Source organism: Cebus imitator, unplaced genomic scaffold (genome assembly GCF_001604975.1).
Source record: "Cebus imitator isolate Cc_AM_T3 unplaced genomic scaffold, Cebus_imitator-1.0 Scaffold599, whole genome shotgun sequence".
Classification (NCBI taxonomy): Eukaryota; Metazoa; Chordata; class Mammalia; order Primates; family Cebidae; genus Cebus; species Cebus imitator.
In genome coordinates this window covers 661,226-681,236 of record NW_016107914.1, presented here as the reverse complement: position 1 = coordinate 681,236, position 20,011 = coordinate 661,226, and the positions used below count along the sequence as shown (strand labels likewise).

At 56.6% G+C, this 20,011-nt stretch overlaps 1 protein-coding gene across 9 annotated transcripts in view; it reads left to right on the top strand.

Annotated features, from left to right (window-relative positions):
- The window catches only part of ATP2B3 (ATPase plasma membrane Ca2+ transporting 3), a 60,248-nt gene that overhangs the window by 31,255 nt on the left and 8,982 nt on the right, over positions 1-20,011 (top strand). For 2 of the 9 annotated variants that reach the window (XM_037734279.1, XM_017516641.2), the window contains exons 12-21: positions 2,069-2,303; positions 5,710-5,889; positions 5,985-6,072; positions 6,583-6,689; positions 7,691-7,882; positions 9,268-9,481; positions 10,241-10,452; positions 11,520-11,627; positions 14,067-14,249; positions 18,542-18,628. In XM_037734279.1, coding sequence (XP_037590207.1) covers positions 2,069-2,303; positions 5,710-5,889; positions 5,985-6,072; positions 6,583-6,689; positions 7,691-7,882; positions 9,268-9,481; positions 10,241-10,452; positions 11,520-11,627; positions 14,067-14,249; positions 18,542-18,628 — 1,606 coding nt within the window. Of the gene's footprint in view, positions 1-2,068; positions 2,304-5,709; positions 5,890-5,984; positions 6,073-6,582; positions 6,690-7,690; positions 7,883-9,267; positions 9,482-10,240; positions 10,453-11,519; positions 11,628-14,066; positions 14,250-14,939; positions 15,458-18,541; positions 18,696-20,011 lie in introns of those variants that run through there. The other 7 variants (XM_017516645.2, XM_017516644.2, XM_017516640.2 and 4 more) reach the window with 4 other exon arrangements.

Here is a 20,011-nt window from a genome sequence, read left to right as displayed (position 1 = left end):
GTCAAAGAGGGAAACATCAAATTCACCATTTCAAGCACTTTACAGTGGACAGTTGAATGCACATTCACAATATCATGCAACCATCACCACAACCCAGTTCCAAAACACTTCCATCGCCCCAGAAAAAAACTCCAGAGCCATGAGCAGCCTCTCTCCACACCCCTCCCCAGCCCCAGTGCCCATTCATCTGCTTCGTGTCCCTATGGATTCGCCTTTCTGGACATTTCCTGTCAAGCAACTCCTACTCTGTGTGGCCTTTTGTGTTTGGCTGTAGTGAGTCATGCTGCTGTGAACCCATGTTTTCCACTCTTTTGGATGAAACTTAAAAGCTTAACACTAAGGGAAGAATGGCTGGGTGTTTTCCACAGGGGCAGAACCATTTCACATTCCTACCGCTGACACGCGAGGGTCCCTCCTTCTCCCCATCTTCAACAGCACTTATTTTCTGGTGTGGCAGTGCTGGTGGGGCCACCCTTGTGGCCATGAGGAGGTGTCTGTTTCCCTGATGACCAATGACGCTAATGTGCTGAGTGCCTTCGCTGATTGCGGAGTTGGATTGTTTGTGTTTTTATCATGCGTTCTGGATCCTAGGCCTTTATCAGCTATGCAATTTCCACGCATTCTGCCCCACGCCGAGGCCTGTCTTTACTCTCTTGACAGTGTCTGTTTTACATTGTTTTCTTGTTATTGCTTACATGGGGTTTCTTTTAGAGATGATGAAAATTTTCTGGAATTGGAGACGTGACAGTTGTGCAAGTCTGTGACTAAAAACCACTGAATTGTCTACTTTAAATGGCTGGACTGCGTGGTGTGTGAATTATATCCCAATAAAGCTATTAGAACAAAGGGAGGGAGCATGCATAGCTTCACCTGCAGGTGCCCTGGTGTCCCCACGCCCACTCAGCCTTCCTGGACTCCACATTCTTGGCCTTGGCTTCTCTGTCCCCCACCCACCTGGCTCCTCATGGCTGTCCTCCCAGGGCCCTCAGGACAGGGTCCTCTGCAGGACATCCAGGGATCCCCAAAGGCCCAGGATTATCCTTCTTTCTGGTTTCAGCAGACTGGACCACCAAGTGCATCCTGCCTGGCCTCCCTACCCACAGCACTCTGCCCAGAACTCTGCCAGGCACAGCGTTCCCCACCACGGCCAGGGCCCCTCCTCACCAGAGCCATCCCTCCTGCTGTGGGAGCCTCAACCCTCTTTCGTGCTTCTCCTTTGGCAGGCACCGGGATTCACAGAGGGACTGTCAATAAAAGGCCCAGCCCAGCTTCACTGTGCTGGCTGTGTGTACATGAGCAAGTTACTGCCCCCTACTCCTGTGCCTCAGTCTCCCCTGTGGCATGGAGATCACAGGATACTCATCTCTGGGAAGGGGTGTGAGAATTCCATGGGTGCATCCACATCCGTAGGAGGCCCTCCATCCCTACAGCTTCTGTAACATCATTTCCTTCATCACCAGCGTTCCATGCATTGGCAGCACCTGGCACTCACAGCCCCACTGGTGTCTTCCACCTCGCCCACCTCTGTGGCCCTCGGCTCCTATCCCCACCTGAGAAGCTCCTGGAGTCATGAGAGCTCTAATGAGACTGTGGCTGCCTGGACTTGGTGATAACGATTGTCCACTGAGTTCAGTTTTTGCCCATGGTCCATGCCCTTGCCCCATGGAGTCTGTGGTGGTGCTGCCGTGAGCCATGTGCTCCTGCCCACCTCCCGGTCTCTCGGCCTGCCACAGTTCATGAGTATCTGGGGGCTTCAAGCAGCAGAAGTCCAAAAGCAGGGCATATGGGCAGGGCTGCAGCGCTTCCAGAGCATCTCGGGGAGAATGCGTCCTGCCTCCTCCAGCTTCCAGTGGTGGCCACCAGTCCTCATGTTCCTCAGCTTCCAGGTGCCCCTCTCCAGTCTCTGCGTGTGGTCACACGGCCTTCTCCCTGTGTGTCTGTGTTCTCACATGGGGCTGTCCTCTCGATAGGACCCAGTCCTGGGCTAAGCCACCAATCCAGTGTGACCAACGCTGTTTCCTGTTGTTCTCTCCCCTCCTCCACCTTGTCTCTGCCCACCCCCGCCTAGGTGCACCAACATCTTAAACAGCAATGGTGAACTCCGCAGCTTCCGGCCTCGGGACCGGGACGACGTGGTGAGGAAGATCATCGAGCCGATGGCTTGTGACGGTCTCCGCACCATCTGCATCGCGTACCGGGACTTCCCTGCAGGCCAGGAACCCGACTGGGACAATGAGAATGAGGTCGTGGGTGACCTCACCTGCATAGCTGTCGTGGGCATTGAGGACCCTGTGCGGCCCGAGGTAGCCACCGCCTTCTCTGTGAGCTGCCCTGGTAACTGTGCCCTCTGCCCAAGCTTGTCCGGACTGGTAGGGGCGGCCTTTCTTCACACATAGTCACTGTGGTCCCTCCTCAGTCCACTTGTGCCCCGTCCTGGTGCTGTCACCCTGGCATCAGCACAGGTCCTGGGTGGGCCAGCTCAAGCTCTACCGTCTTCCAGCTGAGAGGGTGGCAGTGGCAGAGAGACCCTCAACATTTGGGATCTGGTCCCCCCAGGATGGATGAACTGGAGGTAGAGCTGAAGCCTGAGGGACACAGGTTTGGGGGACAGGATGGGCATTTACTAGTTGAGGATTTGGCTGGGACCACTTGAAGGGCAGGAAGTCCCGTAAAGAGCTCGCAGCAAAGGTCCTGGTGGGAGAGGGAGCCCAGAAGCGTATCTCCGTGTGAACGATGCCACCAGGGGAGTGCAGACAAGGGGGCCTCAAGGGTTGTGTGGCAGATGCAAGAGCAGAATGAAGGCGCACAGGTCAGGCTGGCCACGGCTTTGATGCTGGGAAGTCACTTTGCTGTGGAAAGATGGCAGAGCCTGGAAAGCGTGGAGGATAGCAGGTCCCGGAGGGAGAGTTCGAGGCGTGGAGGTACCCGTCTGTCTCCCCAGGGAGAAGCAGGGCCACTCTGATCCTGCTGATTAGCCTGAGACCTTGTATTTCAGGAGCCGCCCTGGGGCATGCAGGTGCAACCCCGGAGAAGAAGCTTCGGGATGCTCCTTCGGGAGACAGGGATTCATGTATTGGATCACATAGCAAAGACACTCAATTCAAAGACAGTGCATCTAAATGCCAGCCATGGGTACTGTCAACAGAGCAGCCCTGCGTCCCGAGAACATGGTCACAACGTCTGGAGAGGGAGCGCCTTGAGCCTGCCCTGGTAGAAATGGGTGGTAGCAGAGGACAGGGACAGAAGTCCAGCCAAGGAAATGGGCCCTGCAAAGGCAGGCAGGGGCATGAGTCCCAGGCCCCGCTGGGCCTGGGAGAGCAAAAGGAGAGGGTGCCAACGAGGTGAAGCAAGGCCACAGCTGGGGAAAGGTGGGGAGGCCTCTCCCTTCAGGAGCCATCGAGTGCCTCCGTTGGAGGGCCTGAGGAGCAAGGACAGCTCCTTTCTGGCTTGAAAGTGGCTGAGAGAGAGAGTCCAAGTGGCAGAACACAGCAGCAAGGCCAGGCTGAGGACACCGGGAAGACCCCCACAAAGACTGGCCAAGCTGATGGTGGCTGAGGAGGGTGCACAGAGGGCCCAGCAAAGACCTGGGTGCAGACAACAGGCAGGAGGACACAGGGGCATCACTGAAACCTGCCAGGGTGCTTGGAGGTGCAGCAGGGCTGCAGCCAGAAGAGGGCCCTCGGGGCTGGGCCCAGGGGGGACACAGAAAGCGTGCCTCTGGGGAGGTAATGAACCCGGAGCTGGGCTGGCCAGGGGCGCTGGCGACTTCTCCAGACACCTGGCTGGCTGCGTGCTGTGGGGCCTTGGGAAGAAGGCAGGGAGCAGGGCTGAGCAGGCAAGGAAGGACAGCTTGGCCTGGCCCTTTGGGGCCATGGGAAAGGAACAGGGCCACACACATCTGGCCTGAGGAGGTGGCAGGCCTGGGTTCACAGCTGCAGGTTTTCAGGCTCGTCACGGCCACTTGGTGGCAGCAGAGGGGTGGCTTCCAGATGGTTCAGGACAGGAATTCACTCGCCCAATGGAGAGTTGTCTTCCTGTGGCTCCTGATCTTATCCAGCACCCCAAGAGCCTCAGAGTAGAAAGTGTCCCCGAGGCTGGCAGCAAGGGACTCACCCCAGGGCTCGTCCTTCCAGGCCACCTGGTGGTATTTGCCGCAGGGATCGTTGGATTGCCCTGCCACAGCCTGAAGTGGGGCCCCCAGCGCTCACCGTGGCAGAGATCACAGCCCCCTGCCCATGGCCTCAAGGGCCACCAGCATGTGAGGACTCCCAGGTCCCTGTCCTTCCCTGCCCCTGTGTGTCTACCCCACCTGCCCCAGGCTCCCTCGCTCTGCGGGCTTGGCCACACCTGAGACACCCGCCCACTCTCAGGCTCTCTCCTCCTCGGGCTCAGCGACTGTCCCCCCAGGGCTTCTGCACTCACCCAGCAGAGTTCACAAGGCGCATTGCCTAGGCCTGACCTCCTCATTCAGGTTCCCAAACTCTGAACCTGGCTTCCCTGCCCCTCCGCCTCAGTGGCATCAGCTGCCTGATCCTGTCTCTCTGTCCCCAAGCCTGAAGAGCCACATACCTCTTCATTTGGGAACTGTCTTCCCTGTCCCTCCACCACTGGGACAATGCCACCATCTCCCAGCCGGTCTCCTGGCCTCCTGCTCTCAACCCTTTGCACTGGGGAACCTCTTTCTCTTTCTGTTTTTCCCGACTCTCATATGGTGCATGAGGTCCCCAACTTAATGTTTGAACTTGGTGCAGAAGTGATGCGCATTCAGCAGAAACTTCACTTCGAGTTCCATACAAGCCTTCTGTTTCCCCCTTTCAGTGCAGTCCTCAGTGACTTACATGAGACAGCCAACACCGTATTCCAGATTAGGCTTTGTGTTCAATGCTTCGCGCCACTCTAGGCTAACACAAGTGTTCTGAGCATGTGTAAGGCGGGCTGGGCTAAGCTATGTCTAGCAGCTTAGGTGCATTGGATGCATCTTTGACTTATGGTATTTTCAACGTATCGTGCGTTCATTGGGACCTAATCCCATCGTAGACTGAGGAGCATCTGCGTTTGAAAACTGAAACGCGTGCTACACAACCAAGGCCACACTTGGCTTCCCCTGGGGTGGAGTGAAATACATTATCCTACAAAACCTACAACTCTAGGAAAAACATTAACTCCTGAGAAAAATGTCTTAGGTTTTATATTGTTTAAAAAAAAAAAAAAGGCTACAGAGGCAAGTGAGGAAGGAGTCCAGGTGGGAGCCCTGCAGGCGGCGGAGGATTCGAGGCCCCTCCTCCTTCTTCCTTAGGGCTAACATGGCCCCTGCCAGCCTGTCCATAACGCAGGCTTACCCCAGATCAGCAGCCCTGGGTCTGTTTTCCAGCTGGAAAATGAGGTTGACCCAGGTGACTCTTCCAGATGTAAATCTGATGGTCCCCAGGGCCTGGGTCTGTCGTCACTGGTCCCCCGGGCCTGGCATGGTGAAGGAGGGAAGCACCCACTCATTGTAGTTTGGCTGGGGCAAGACAGCCCCACCACCCTCTGGGCCTCCTCTGGGCCCATGCCTCCACAGGGACCCTGCATCGGGACCCATGGCTTGGCTTTACTGTCACCTCTGCCGGACCTTGCACTGCCTGCAGATCTGATAGAGGAAGGGCTACTTGCTCGACACAAAAGATGTCTTGCCTCGATAGCCCCACCCACCTCTCTTGTCTCTTCCAGGTCCCTGAAGCTATCCGAAAATGCCAGCGTGCTGGTATCACAGTTCGCATGGTGACTGGGGACAACATCAACACGGCCCGGGCCATCGCAGCCAAATGTGGCATCATCCAGCCTGGCGAGGACTTCCTGTGCCTGGAAGGGAAAGAGTTCAACCGGCGGATCCGCAACGAGAAAGGCGAGGTAGCACCCGGCTGTCTGCTGCCCCCGACCCCCTCTCCTCCCTGCCCCCGCGTGCCCACCCTAGCTCTGCAGCGTCCTGTGCTTCCCCTCCCCAGATAGAACAGGAGCGGCTGGACAAGGTGTGGCCCAAGCTGAGGGTGCTGGCCCGGTCGTCTCCCACCGACAAGCACACTCTGGTCAAAGGTAGCTGAGCTCCCACGCCTTCCTGGGGTGGTCGGCCTGAGGTTGTCTGCTCCCTGATGCCAAAAGTCAGGTTCCCAAACAGATAGCCAGGGCCTGCCTAAGAAGCCGGGTCCATTTGTCCCATTAGCCCGGAGCAGCAGGGCTGGGGCCCATGAGGGAACAGCGGTTCAGGGAGGGCCAGCGACTCACTCCAAGTCACATAGCCTTTCTCTAGAAGCAATGGGTCTAGAGCCAGGGACCCGGGATCATGTCCCCAGACCTTAACCAGTCAGTCAGCCCCCAGTCCCCATCCTCCCACCCTGGCCATGTCACTCAGTGAGACTTGGTTGCTTATTTGGGGATAGGAGATGGTCCTGGTGATAGGGAGCACAGATAATTGGGACAGTCAGCACGTGTGCAATCCCAAAAGGTTTTCATGGCCAACCTGCCCCCATAGCTCCCTGGGCAGGGCTTCACAGGGATGTGTTGACAGATTGGCCCAGCCCTGCCCTGCCCCGATCTGTCTTCCAGGGATTATCGACAGCACCAGCGGCGAGCAGCGGCAGGTGGTGGCCGTGACTGGGGATGGCACCAACGATGGGCCGGCCCTCAAGAAGGCGGACGTGGGCTTTGCCATGGTAAACCACCCAGTTGGCATCCCAACTCACCACGGCAGATGGGGCCTGTGTGTGTCCCATGAACTTTAGCTTTATACCAGGAAGTAGGAGCTAGTGTTGGGGCAGGTTACAGAGTGACTGAAGGTTCTTTCTCTCACATCCGGGCCACTTGGGCCTGTGTGGGCTCTGCCAGTCTGGGAACACGTGTTTAAAGGCATCTGTTGTGATACCCAAGGTGATAGTGGGCCCTAGACGAGATGTACTGTGGAGAGGAAGGGGAGTGGGGGCGGGGCTCATCACTGATGGAGTTGCCCACCCCCAGTCCTCTCTAAATGGACCCTTAGCCCCAGATGAGGTGAGCAGAGTCCCCAAATGTGCTCTTCCTCTGTACTTCCTTCCTGTTGCTCACCCACTGAGCAGGGTGGCCCTGCAGAAGCCACCCACATGGCTGCTTGCGGTCCCACAGGAGGCTGGGCTCCTTTTTCGGTAGGCCACCTGGGGAACCCAGCCCAGTCCTTCCCGGCACCTGTAGCCCAGAGGGGAGCTCCAGCGAAAGCTTCACGAGATAGCGGCTCTCACGGGCCAGACTTGGGGCAGGGGAGAGGGCTGAGCAGCTTGGCACGGCTGCAACTGCGCCTGCCCAGGGTGTCCCCTGCAGGGCTTTCCAGCGTGCCTTATACAGCAAGCCTCTCTGGAGTGCTAAGAACAGACCAGGCTGGTTGGTGGCCACGTGGCGGCAGCTGGCCTTTATGTGTAAAGCCGTGTTGATGCCATGTCATCAGTACCGTCTGTGTTTATGAGGAAGGCCCCGTCACCATGACATGTGACAACTTACTGTGTGTAGTATAAGAATGTGTGAGATAAAAATCAGTCCTGTTCTTGGCTTTGCAGGGGAGGGGTGGGATGTTATTCAGAAGGGAAGGGCAGGGAGCCAGCCCAGGTGAGCCAGGTGATCCAGGGGGGCTGGGGAAAGGACTCCCCAAATACTCTGTGTGTGTGAGTGTGTGTGTGTCACCCGTCAGGGCATCGCAGGGACCGACGTGGCCAAGGAGGCCTCTGACATCATCCTGACCGATGACAACTTCACCAGCATCGTCAAGGCAGTCATGTGGGGCCGTAACGTCTATGACAGCATCTCTAAGTTCCTGCAGTTCCAACTGACAGTCAACGTGGTGGCTGTGATCGTGGCCTTCACAGGCGCCTGCATTACTCAGGTAGGCACTGAGGGCTACCGTGACCCGGCTAGGAAACCTGGGCTCAGGCCTGAGGGCCAGATTAATAAGACTGAGGGTTTTGTTTTCATTGCTGCAGATTATTTTAATTGAGATCAAATTCACATGCCAAAAATTCACCATTTTTGAGCACACAATTCCACACTCGAATTTTCAGGACATTCACCATTGCCACTATCTAGCTCCAGAAGATTGTCATCATCTTAAATAAAAGAAACCCTGTGCTCCTGAGCAGTCACTTCCCCATTGCCCCCCAAACATCCCAGCCCTAGGCCACCACTCACAGGCTTCCTGGGTCTATGGATTTGCCTGTTCCAGACTTTTCATTCCGATGGGATCAGATAATATGTGGCCTCATGTCTGGCATCTGGCTTAGCACCATGTTTTTCCTGCCTTTTCATGGCCTCAGAACACTCCACGGTACAGACTGTCACAGTGTGTCTGTCCTGATGGACACGTAGCTCGTTCCTACTTTTTAGCGCTTGTGAACAGTGCTGCCAGGAACATCTGTGTATGAGTTTCTGTGTGGGTTATGCTTTCTGAATAGTCCTGTTTTCCTCATGGGTGAGTATCTAGATTTTCTTCGCTGCCCCCCCCCTTAGAAAGGGGGTGCAAAAAAATACCCATTTCTTGCTGACAGGGATTTGAAATGCCTGCTGATCAACTTGGTCTTTTCAAACATAACAAACTTCACCAGAACCATTTTAACCTTTTGAAAGTCCATAACTCAGAGGTTTATCTCCCTCTGCAATGTTACAACCATCGCTACTGTCTTCCCGGAAACTCTCTTCACCCCAAAATGATACCCTGTCCCCATGAGCAGCCACTCTCTACTTCCCGTCCCCCAGCCCCTGACACCCACTCATCTGCTTTCTCTCTCTGTGGATTTGTCAGTTCTGGAAGTTTCCTATGAATGGAATCAGACAGTACGTGGCCTTGTGTGTCTGGCTTCTGTGAGGCTGATTTTTAACCAACAACTCAGAGGAGCTGAGAAGAAAGGTCCAGCTCAGAGTTTCTGCCTCCTCCTCCTCCTGGGGTACAGGAGACAAGGAGAGCAGCCCTCACTCTGTTGCCCCAAATGGCAGACCCCATCGTCAGGCTGTTTTGTGGTCTGGGGTTTTTCACCTCCTGCGAGGGATTTGGAGCACACCTTCTAGATCACTGCCACCAGGTGAGAGAAGGGAGGCGGGCGTGTGACAGCCCAGAGAAAACGCCCCGCTAGCCTAAAGGAGATATCTGTTTTCATGGGCGTGAAATCCCAGTGATGTGGACCCCACGAGGAGTTTTCCCCCAGGTGTGACTGGGTTTCCACCCCGGGACTTCCCAGGCGGGCGGCCCACGGAAAGGTGAACGCCTCCTCTCCGTAGGACTCTCCTCTCAAAGCCGTGCAGATGTTATGGGTGAACTTGATCATGGACACCTTTGCCTCTCTGGCCCTGGCGACGGAGCCTCCCACAGAGTCGCTGCTGCTGCGAAAGCCATATGGCCGTGACAAGCCCCTCATCTCCCGCACCATGATGAAGAATATCCTCGGCCACGCCGTGTACCAGCTCATCATCATCTTCACCCTGCTCTTTGTCGGTAGGCTGGCCAGGGGTACGCAGGAGGCCTTCGGGACACTGTTGCCAGCACCTCGGGCTCAGATTCTGTCTGGTGTCCCTCCGCCTGTGTCCCCGGGCCCAGTATGGGGTGGGACGATGCAGTTCTTGACTGGACAGCACCCAGGGGAAGGGGCAAATGGGCCAGGCCAGCAACCCTCCTCCAGCGAGGCCTCCTGGGAGCCTGCAGCTGTTTCTCAGCCTCTCCTCCCAGGCACCTGAGTAGCTGAAAAACAGTTTTTGTCTTGACATCCTGCTCCCAGCCTCTACCTAGCCCCAGAGTGGCCATGGTAACCCTAGGAACAGAACAGCCCACAGTTACCCCGTGACGATTGCTCCCACGGAGTGACAGGGGTGCTGTGCTGGATGCTGTGGGACGAGGGGGACCATGAGTGGGAGAGGGAGGAGGAGGGCATCTAAGGAAAGCCAGCTTAAGAGCATACCTTCTTAACCTCTTCCTTCTGCCCTCAGGCTCAGGGACACCACCCCTGGGACTGTCCCTGGCCTGATAGGGTCTCAGGACTCTGGTCGGTTGAGCCTGTGGTCTGGCTGCCTTGTCTGTGGCCTTGTCTGTGAGCTGGAATTGGCCATCCCCTGGGACAAGAGACCCCTCTTGGCAGCTACACACTATGGTCTCGCTCCTGAGTGACGCGTCACGCACTGAGATGGCTGTGCCTGAGTGGGGAATGTTGCCCGGCACCCGTGGGGGCTGCTCCCTCATGCACGCGCCCCCACTTTCCAGGAGAGCTCTTCTTCGACATCGACAGCGGGAGGAACGCGCCTCTGCACTCGCCCCCCTCAGAGCACTACACCATCATCTTCAACACGTTCGTCATGATGCAGCTCTTCAACGAGATCAACGCCCGCAAGATCCATGGCGAGAGGAACGTCTTCGACGGCATCTTCAGCAACCCCATCTTCTGCACCATCGTCCTGGGCACTTTCGGGATCCAGGTAGGGGCCTCCCCACCTCCACTCCCAGAAGAAGCCCCACCCCATCTGGCTTTCCTGTAGCCCCTGGTCCTCTCTGCATGGTGGAGCGGGCCTTCATCATCTTCCAAATATCACTGGCCTTGCCCTGGGTTAGCCCACTGGTTTCCAAAAGGGTTTCATGAGCCTTCATCAGAACTAACTTTTCTCACAGGTGCTGGAAGGAGTCCTCCCTGGCCCCCTCTACGTCTGCCATTCCCATTCCTAGTACTTAATTCCTTGGCACGAGGCCGCCATAGCTCCAGAAGGTTCTTTTGCAGATGCCCTCTGTGATCAGTGCTGCCACACTAACCTCTGCTTCCCACAGGGCTGTGGACAGGCTGGTCAGCCCCACTGTCTATTTGTAGAAAAATTGAGGTATAGTAAGGCCAATAGGTCAGGAGACAGTTGCCACTGAAAGACAGCTTATGACTCACAGATCCCTAGAGGAGGGGACATGGCACACCACAGGGGCCCGAGTGGTAGAGCGCCAGGCAGGAGCCAGGGTGTGGGAGCTGTGGACAAGAGCCTGTGCTGTGGGTCCTTCGGGGAGGAGCGGGTGAGGCAGCATGGCTGGTAGGCTCAGGATTGGCTAGGCTGTGTCATTGCAGCAGTTCTAGGGCATAGGGGCACTCCCGGTTGTCTGATACCTGGCCCTGGGTACTGAAGGCAGGAAGATAGTGGCCCGGACTGCGAGAGTCCAACAGGGGACAGGGTGCTTGCATCTGGAAAGCTTGCCCCTGAGAATTGGATGCCTCCCAAGGAGGCAGGAGGCCAAGGCAGGGTAACCAGAAGGTTCTAGAGTCCTCCAGAATCAGGTATGTCTGGTGTGCCCGCAGGCCTGGTGTCACAGCCTCTGGTTCGCACCCAGGGGCGGTGGGGCCACATGCTGCTCTGTCACAGCACCCCTGGCCTTGTGGTCCTCTAGAAGGGAGCAGCCTGTGTGCCTGGGGGAACTGACCAGGGTGGCTGGGCCTTCAAGGCACTGGAGGACAAGGGTGGTTGGGGAGCTGCGGCTGGACCTGCCTCTCTCTCTCACCTGCCCTCTGTAGATTGTTATCGTCCAGTTTGGCGGGAAGCCCTTCAGCTGCTCCCCGTTGTCCACGGAACAGTGGCTCTGGTGCCTGTTTGTTGGTGTTGGGGAGCTGGTCTGGGGACAGGTGAGTGACAGCCCTGCCCCTCATTCCAGACTGCCCTACAGACAGCTTCTGTGATGGCCCCACTGCCCTAACCCTGCTCCAGAGCCTTGGGGTCCACACCCCAGGAAGCATACTGTGTCCTCAGGCCTCTGACACACCAGGACCCAGGGACAGGCCACAAGGGATGGTGTCAGCAAAAGAATGCAAAGGAACATGGCCGGGATGTGACATGGCCCAGGAAAACTGCCCATAGCTCCCCTTTCCATGTTAAGAGTCAAAAATTGTCCTTTCAAACTGGGTGGGTAGCTTGGGTAATCCCTACATATTTTAAATCAATCAAACAGCACTCTGGTCAATAAGCCATGGGGTGAAGACAAAGTCTGAAGAGAAAGTCTCGAGAGAAATTAGGAAATCTTTTGGTCTGCTGGAAAGGACACACACCGGGAGTTTCTGGGATCCCACAGTCAGATCAGGAAGAAACAGCCTGGGTGTTTAGGATCCACTTACTCCATCTTCATCGGCTCCGACTGCCATAGCAAAATACCATAGACTGGGAGCCTTGGACAACTGACACTTACTTTCTCAAAGTCCTGGAGGCTGGACATCTGAGACCAGGGAGGCAGAGGTCCGGTTCCTTGTGAGGGCTCCTTCCTGGCTTGCAGACAGCCACCTCCCCAATCTGTGCTCATGTGGTGGAGAGACGGAGCAGGGTCTCTGGTGTCTCCTTTCTTAGGAGCACTAATGCAGTAGGATCAGGGCCCCACCTTGGTGACCTTAATGAACCTTGATCACTTCCTTACTCCAAATCCAGCCACACTGGGCACTAGGACTTCAACACATGAACTCGGGAGCACATTCCGGCTTTTGTTTCTTTTTCTTTCTCTTTTTTTGTTTTGTTTGTTTGTTTGTTTGTTTGTTTAGACAGGGCCTTGTTCTGTTGCCCAGGGTAGAGTATAGTGGTGCAATCATGGCCCAAGTGACCCTCCTGTCTCGGCCTCCCACATTCCACCACGCCAGACTAATTTTTGTATTTTTTGTAGAGACGGGGTTTTGCCACGTTGCCCTTGAACTCCTGACCTCAAGTGATCTGTCCGCCTCAGCCTCCCAAAGTGCTGGGATTACAGGCAGAAGCCACCATGCTCGGCCTGGCTTTTGTTTTTGATCTGCTGGTTCTCTGTGCTGTCCACAGGGGCTGCTGCAGCTGCTATAGATGCCAGCCTTCTTGCCGACCCCAGCATTAGTGTCCTCGGGGACAGTCCTCCCAATTCCTCTGACTCATTTAAGAATTCTCCTTTTCCTCTGCTACTGCACCTCACCTCTCAATCACACTAGAATCTGGTCCCTTCACTTCCCGAAACATGGACTTTAACCACAGCCCAAGGGGGTGCCAGGCCCTCTTCTCGACCTTCAAGCTCCCAGGCCACTGGCCTTCCATTTCCCCCCAGGAACATGGCACCAGCCTGTAGCTCAGCCTCTCAGGGTTACCAGCTTGTCTTTTTCATTTTTAACCTTGTTCAATTACAAAGATAAAGCATCTTCAAGTGAAAAACTAATAGAAGGGAATGTCTGTGAACAGTCCTCAAGTCCCCACCTGGCCACGTTCAAGAAGGACACTGGCTCAGACACACAAGGCAGATGGGACGTCTCATTCTAGAACTCCCTTTCTACAGCGTCCCCTGTGTCCTTCTAGACTGTTCCCCCCACTTCCCAGTGGCCTGCAATATGCAAAGCTACTGAGAAGTGGCCCTCTCTTCACTCCTGCCTTTCCACCTGCCACCCTCCTTGTCACTTCCCACCTTCCCCCGATGCACAGGTCTTCTCTAGGCCGGTCTTACCCCAGGAGATGCCCTCTCCAGGAGAGACTAGGCCAGAGCTCCAGGTGTGTCTCCCAGCAACGGTGTGGAGCAACATGCAGGGAGTATTGTCAACCAAGGCAGCTCACCCGGCCCTGGTGTCCACAGCTTTTCTTGGGGTGGTTCACAAAGCCATGCTGTGCTCACGTGGCTGGCCTCCATCTCCAGCCTCCCGGAGGGCCAGCTGTTAGTGTAGAGTATGGGGCATGGCCCCCAGCCCCTGGCCCCGGTAAGCCACACTGCTTTCAGGCAGGATGTTCCAGGGGCTTAGCAATCTCTCCCAGGAGCCTTTGCTACACAGCACTCCACTCCTGGGCCCTTTGGCTGAATGGGACTCCATGGAGGAGGGGTGGGCAGAGCTCCACATACTCCTGAAAATGCACCTCAGCCCCTTGGGGGAACACTACGCCAGTTCCCCAGGGGCTGCCAGTTCCTGGGGGACAGAGATGGGGGCTGCTCTAGCTTTACCCCCTTTGCCTAATCACAAAAAGCAAATGACATCCTTTAGAGGAAGGAGGCTGGCGTCTCCCTCTGCAGAGCGGACCTTGACGCCAGGCAGACGCAGCTCAGTCCGGCTCTCACAGTCATCTCTGTGTGGCTTCCCCAGGTCATTGCCACCATCCCCACCAGCCAGCTCAAGTGCCTGAAGGAAGCTGGGCACGGGCCAGGGAAGGATGAGATGACAGACGAGGAGCTTGCTGAAGGCGAGGAAGAGATCGACCACGCCGAGCGGGAGCTCCGCAGGGGCCAGATCCTCTGGTTCCGGGGCCTGAACCGGATTCAGACTCAGGTAAGCCCCACCTCGCTCTTGCCCAGGCGCTTCCATCCCGAGATGGTAGAGGCAAGTTGGCAGCAGCAGCCGAGAGCCGGCTGTCTGCACCCAACACCCACAGGGAAACCCTTTGGTCTTGCTGCTAAGGTCACAAAAGCAGCTGCTGGTGTCCCCTTTGCCATTCCAGGATGTGCCCACTGATGGCTGTGGCACTGAGGTCGCCTCTCCCTGACACCTCCTTCAGAGCCCAGGTGTCCCCTGTAGCTAAAGGTGTGTGTGGGTGACTAATGGCTCTCTCAGAGGCGCGGGCCAGCGCTGTCCTCATCACTGCGGGGGCTCCCTTTACTTGGCGGGAACTGCCCCAGATCATAGGCAAGTGACATTCTCGGGAAGACACGCCCGTTTCAAACAGCCACCAGCGAGCTCAAGGTTGACGCGATGGGGAGGCTTCATTTGGGACTCTGGCCACCTAGTTGGTCCTTTCTGTTCATCCAAATAACCAACTGTTAGGGCCGGCCAAGACCAAGGCTGTCAGCTGCATTCCCCCCTGAAGTCAGGTGGCCACAACTGCCACCAGCAGCAGGCACTTGCCAGAGCTACCCCACTCGCTTGTTCCCATCTCCTCCCAGCCAACCTCCTTGCCAGAATGTTCCAGACTCGCTGTGTCTCCACACCCCTCCCTGGAACTCTCTTGTGATCCCACTGCAGCCCGGCCTCTGCCCACCACTCCCCAGAAACGGCGCGCGCCTAGGTCTGCAAGGCTCCCCTCCGGCTCCTGAGGTCGGGCTATCCCTGCATCGCTCCTGCCTGCTGTGGGCACTGCCTGGAGACTTGCTGTCCTCACCCGCCTGGCACCCCCACCTCCTGCTCAGCCCTTGCCCCACCCTGCTGTGGCCCTTGAGCGCTGAAAGTCCTGGCCGGGGAGGAAGGAAGAGCCACGCCCCTCTCCCACAGCAGCCTCTGCTTCATGGCCTGCCCTTCCCCCAGCAGCCTCCAGAGGGCCACCCAGCATGCTTCACACTCCACCTCCTCCTGCAAGGCCTGGGCCACCATCTCTCAGGTCACAGCCGTCGCTCCCTGCCCCTCCAGCCTCTCTCCCGGACCCCCAGTCGCACTGCCCCTGACATGGAGCGACTGACTGCTGCTCCTCCCTGGGGTCCTGCGCACTTGGAGGCGCAGCCAGGGCCCGCCTAAGCCACCAGCCCCAGGTGATGTGGGAACACCTGGCTGGGCGTCCATCAGGAGTCTATCTAGGTAGGGCCTGAGGCCACAGCCCTTCCCAAGGTCTGTCACAAATCACCAAGGGCTTGTCCCAAAGAATCATCCGTGCAACTTGCCCAAGACTGTTCTCAGTGCCCTGGGTCCTGTTCCCTCCCACTGGCAGCCCCACCCCCAGGCCGCAGCCTCCCTTGCTTGTCTTGGCTGCACTCAGCCCCTGCCACGCCGCTCTCTGCAGTGCGACTGGTGGAGCCTCTCTCCATTGTTCTAAGGATGAAGTCCAGGCTCCTGAACACGGCCTTCAAGCCCCTGCCTCTCGATGTCAACCCATCCTCCTGCACCCCTGCACCCCCGGCTGCCTTTCCAAACATGCCCTGCCCGCCTGTGCACTGCATCTCCCCAACTCCCATGTGCCTCCTGGGGCCCTCATGCTTACAAAGCCCTCTCTGACTCCACTCCCACCACGGGCCACCTGTGCTGCCAGCCCAGGGCACTAGAGTTGGGGCATGTCAGAGTTCCTGCCGAACTTTCCAGAGCTACAGAGTCCCCAGGCCTACCCCAGAGACCACAATCATGCAGGGCTAGGTCGGGGCACAGGAGAACTTCACATTTAAAGCTGAGAACTGGGAGGTGGGGCTGGCATCTGAGGCACCTCACACAGCGCAGCCTGGGAAGGGTGTCTTAGGTCTGGACTCAGCACTGTTACCTACCCCCTGGCCTGGCCAGAACACAGACAGCCCCGGCGAGGAAGGAGAACCGGCTTTGTAGCCAGATGGCGTCTCCCTCCCAAGTGCAAGGGCTAATGCCTCAAGCCCCGTGCCCGGATAGGCCAGGGCTGCAGTACAAACAGCCTTTTCTCGTTCCCCGAAATGCATATTTCTGTGCTAAATTTAAAACACATCAAATGTTAGAAGCAGCACCCGTCTCCCCCAGTGCCCTCCTAGCGGTTCAACTGTGCCTTCTACAAGACCATGGATATGAGCCCCCCAGCTGCCCCCAGATGGGCTCCTATCTATCACACCCCTGTTGTGCTACAGAGCCCAGAGTTGCCTAAGCCTGGGGTGGGGGGTGCGGAGAGCAGGACCTTGCCCCTCAGAGGCCTGCTTCACTTTTGCCAATGCAGCTGAGACGGCAACCCTGCCCTGATCTGAAGTGTCAGGTGGCATCAGTGGTACCCTGGCCACCTGTGTGTCTTGTGTCCTCTGCATGTGGGTGCCACTGCAACCTGGCTAGTAGAAGCGGGTCCCGTCGGTTAGTCTTAGAGTTCCGGGCTGCTCCAATTGTCGGTGCCTAGAGAGACACGGGCTGGTGATGCCCCTGCTTTGCCTCTGAGGAAATGGTGACCCCGGGAGCAGGATGCACTCCTTTCCCCTTGGCTCCTGACCCCCAAGGCTTTTCGCTTTGACTTTGTCACATGCAACTCACCATGTTTCTCAGGAATGCCAAACCAGTCAGTTCTTTCAGCCAACTGTGAAAGAGCATCTGCTCCCTTTGATTCCAAATACCTGCTTGGAAAAAATTGAGCTAAAGGAAAAGCCCATCAGGTTGTACATATGTCCGAAGCCAAGAAAAGCATTTCCTAGGCAGCTGGCCCCAGATTTCTGCATTTTATGAACCCCAAAATCACTCCCAGATTTTGGAGGCCGGCACACGCTTTTATGTTGCTAAGCGAAGGCTCGCACCACGGTTCCACACTAACACATCAACGCACCAGGCGGACAGGGTGCCTTCCAGAATAAAAGAGTCCTTCAAACCCACAACATGTAGCTGTTTGAAGCGCTCATGACTCGGTCTGTCTTTTTTGCACCCATTATAACCCAAAGAGAAGCTTCACCAGCGACTGGGCCTTGCTCCTGGCCCAGCTCTTGGGCTTCTGGGTATGGGGTGGTGGCAACTGTGGTATTGTCACTGATGTGGCTCTCCCACTGGGACACCATCTGAAGCCAGGCCAGGCCAACACAAACCTGAGGCAGGAAAGGCATCTTTCCCGTCCCTCTTCACTTTTGCGGCAGTGAGAGTCCTTTCCTGAATCTAGACAGGAGACCGCCCCAAGCCACCGCGACACCGTCACATCAACCATCCTCCTTCCGTGCGCTGATACATTCAGTATGCATTCCTCACAGTCGCAGCCAGCACCACGAGGTTCCCCTTGTCACAAGCGAGCAAGTGGGATGTGCTGGCCAGAAAGGGACCGGGCAGGCTGAGAAGAAGGAGTCCTTTCCGAAGCGCGTCAAGGGTTGAAGCGGCGGACATCCTCATTTTGCTCAGTTACGGGGGGAGTCTGAATACTGAAGCTGCCTTCTTCCGCGAAGCCCTGGCCCCTGTCAAGACACCTAGCTGAACCTGGTGGCCACCACGTAGCCACTGCAGGGCTCGGGCTGGAGCAGGTAGCTTTGGGCTCCAGATGCGCACACTGGCTTTGCTGTTCACATCATCTCCAGCCAGATGGACATGAGTCCCCATGCCAGCCAAGGGCAGGTCAGGAAGTCCAAAGACACTGGATCAAGGTCCTCCTGTGGGCCTCAGTTTCCTGAGCCTCGCTTCCCCTTCAACTTGTAGAAAGCTGTAAGAGTGGGGACAAAGCGAAGCCATGCCTGCCGGTCAGTGGGAAAACGCCCCTCCTGCTAGGACCATTCGGCTACTGAGGTTTGGAGGGGGTGCCCCGCCAGGTCATTGCAATGAGCCGCAGAAGCTAGCAGAGACGGGCAGGCAGACAGAGCATGAGGAAGCAGGGCAGGTTCTAATAGGAGCATGTCCTGTCCCTCAGGGGTGTTGGGGCGGAAAAAAACGTTGAGAACTATGAAGTGCTTCCTGATGAGTGGCTTGCAAGGGGCATTTTTGAGATGTTTGCTGTATGCCCCCGACTCGTGACCCTTCCCTTCCAGATCTCATGACCACTAACCATCTGCTCAGCAATCCCTCTCTCGGTGGGTGGCACAGAGGCCAGTCTCGGTCAGGGCCCTGTCCAAACATCGCCAGCTCCCAGTGAGTGGGGTGGCCCAGTGAGGCTTTGCTGTCGCCCTATGTGTCCTCCCCCGCAGTAGCCTGGACAACAGTGCAAGCCACACTTTATCTCATTTTCTCTCCCACAGATGGAGGTAGTGAGTACCTTCAAGAGAAGCGCTTCATTGCAGGGTGCTGTGCGCCGGCGGTCCTCGGTCCTCAGCCAGCTCCATGACGTAACCAATCTTTCTAGCCCTACTCACGTAATTCTCTCTGCTGCCAATCCCGCCAGTGCTGCTGGGAGTGAGTCTTGACTTCCCTTTTCTCCCATAAATGGCATCTCTGGGGAAGAATAAGCCTCCCCAGCTCGGCCTCTCTCTTTTCCAGTATTGCCTCCCGCTCACCGTGGCTTTTCTGTTCTTTCTTTACCGCCCTGTCCAGTCCTTCCCGCCCAGACGGTGTCTCTCAAAAGCCATATTCTTTTATGAAATGTATCCAACGCACGGCACTCCGGACCTCCTTTCTTTGCTTTGTTTGGTGTTTGGTTTGTGTTTAGTGCTCCTTGTGCCATTGGTTTTCCTTTCTTGAACCTGTCTGCCTTTGCCGACGGTTCTTCATGAACTTGGGCCGCTTCTGGAGGTGTCTGGGGTCAGGCCGGGGCCTTGCGTGGTGTTAAGTGGTGCAGCGTCAGGGCAGCACGTGGGCTCAGGGCCACCTTCCCAGGGCTGCAGGGGTGGCGGCTGCCTTTCCCGCACTGTTTGCCATGGAAGGATGCAGCCCACCTACCCAGGAACTGGAGCAGCCACTTCCAGCATCCTCCTTGAGTTGGTTTCCTAAGGATCCCGCTGTCACCTCTCCCCAGGTGGGCTCAGTGGTAGCCAAATACTCCTGCAGAAGTGGTGCCCGCGCCGACAGCGTGCCCAGGTGCTCTGAGGCACCTTCACTCTTTCCACATGAGCCTCGGGGTCAGGCCTTAGCCTGATCATTAACCCACACCCTCTCCTCTCTTTCCTCTGAGAAACCGAGAGAAACCACTTCCTTTTGAGAGGTTGCCATGAAAAGTTCCCACCATGTTGGTCACATTTTAAAGAGAACCCAGGGGCTATCCTAAGGTGGTAGAAACTTCCATAATTGCTCACATCTTTTTACAAAGAGAAAGGAAAGGCCACTCTACCGCTGACCATAGCCCCCTGGTGAGAGAGAACGCAGGGAACCCAGTGGGCCCAGCCAGGCAGCCTGCTCTTTCCAACAAACTCAAAAGAGTTTACACACCAAGCGGTAAACGTTCGCGCGTGGGCCCACAGCCTTGCCAGGATGGTTCTATGGTACCTCTTTCCTTTCCTTCTAGCGAGCCCCCGAAGCGCTCCCCTCTGCCAACATGAACACGCCACCCTGCAGACCTTAACCACGCCTTCTTCCATCACAGACTCTTCCAGCTTGATTTGTTTTCTTTTCCTTTTCTTTTTTTTTTTATTTTTTATTTTTTTAGGAACTGGTGAGAGGTCCCTGGTGTGGGTCACCCCTCCTCTTGCATAAGCTGTCGTTTTGGGCCACTTTGTCCTTAAAGGAAAGGAGGAGGGCCATCCTGTCCCCCTTGGGAACAGAGCACGTGCACTCAG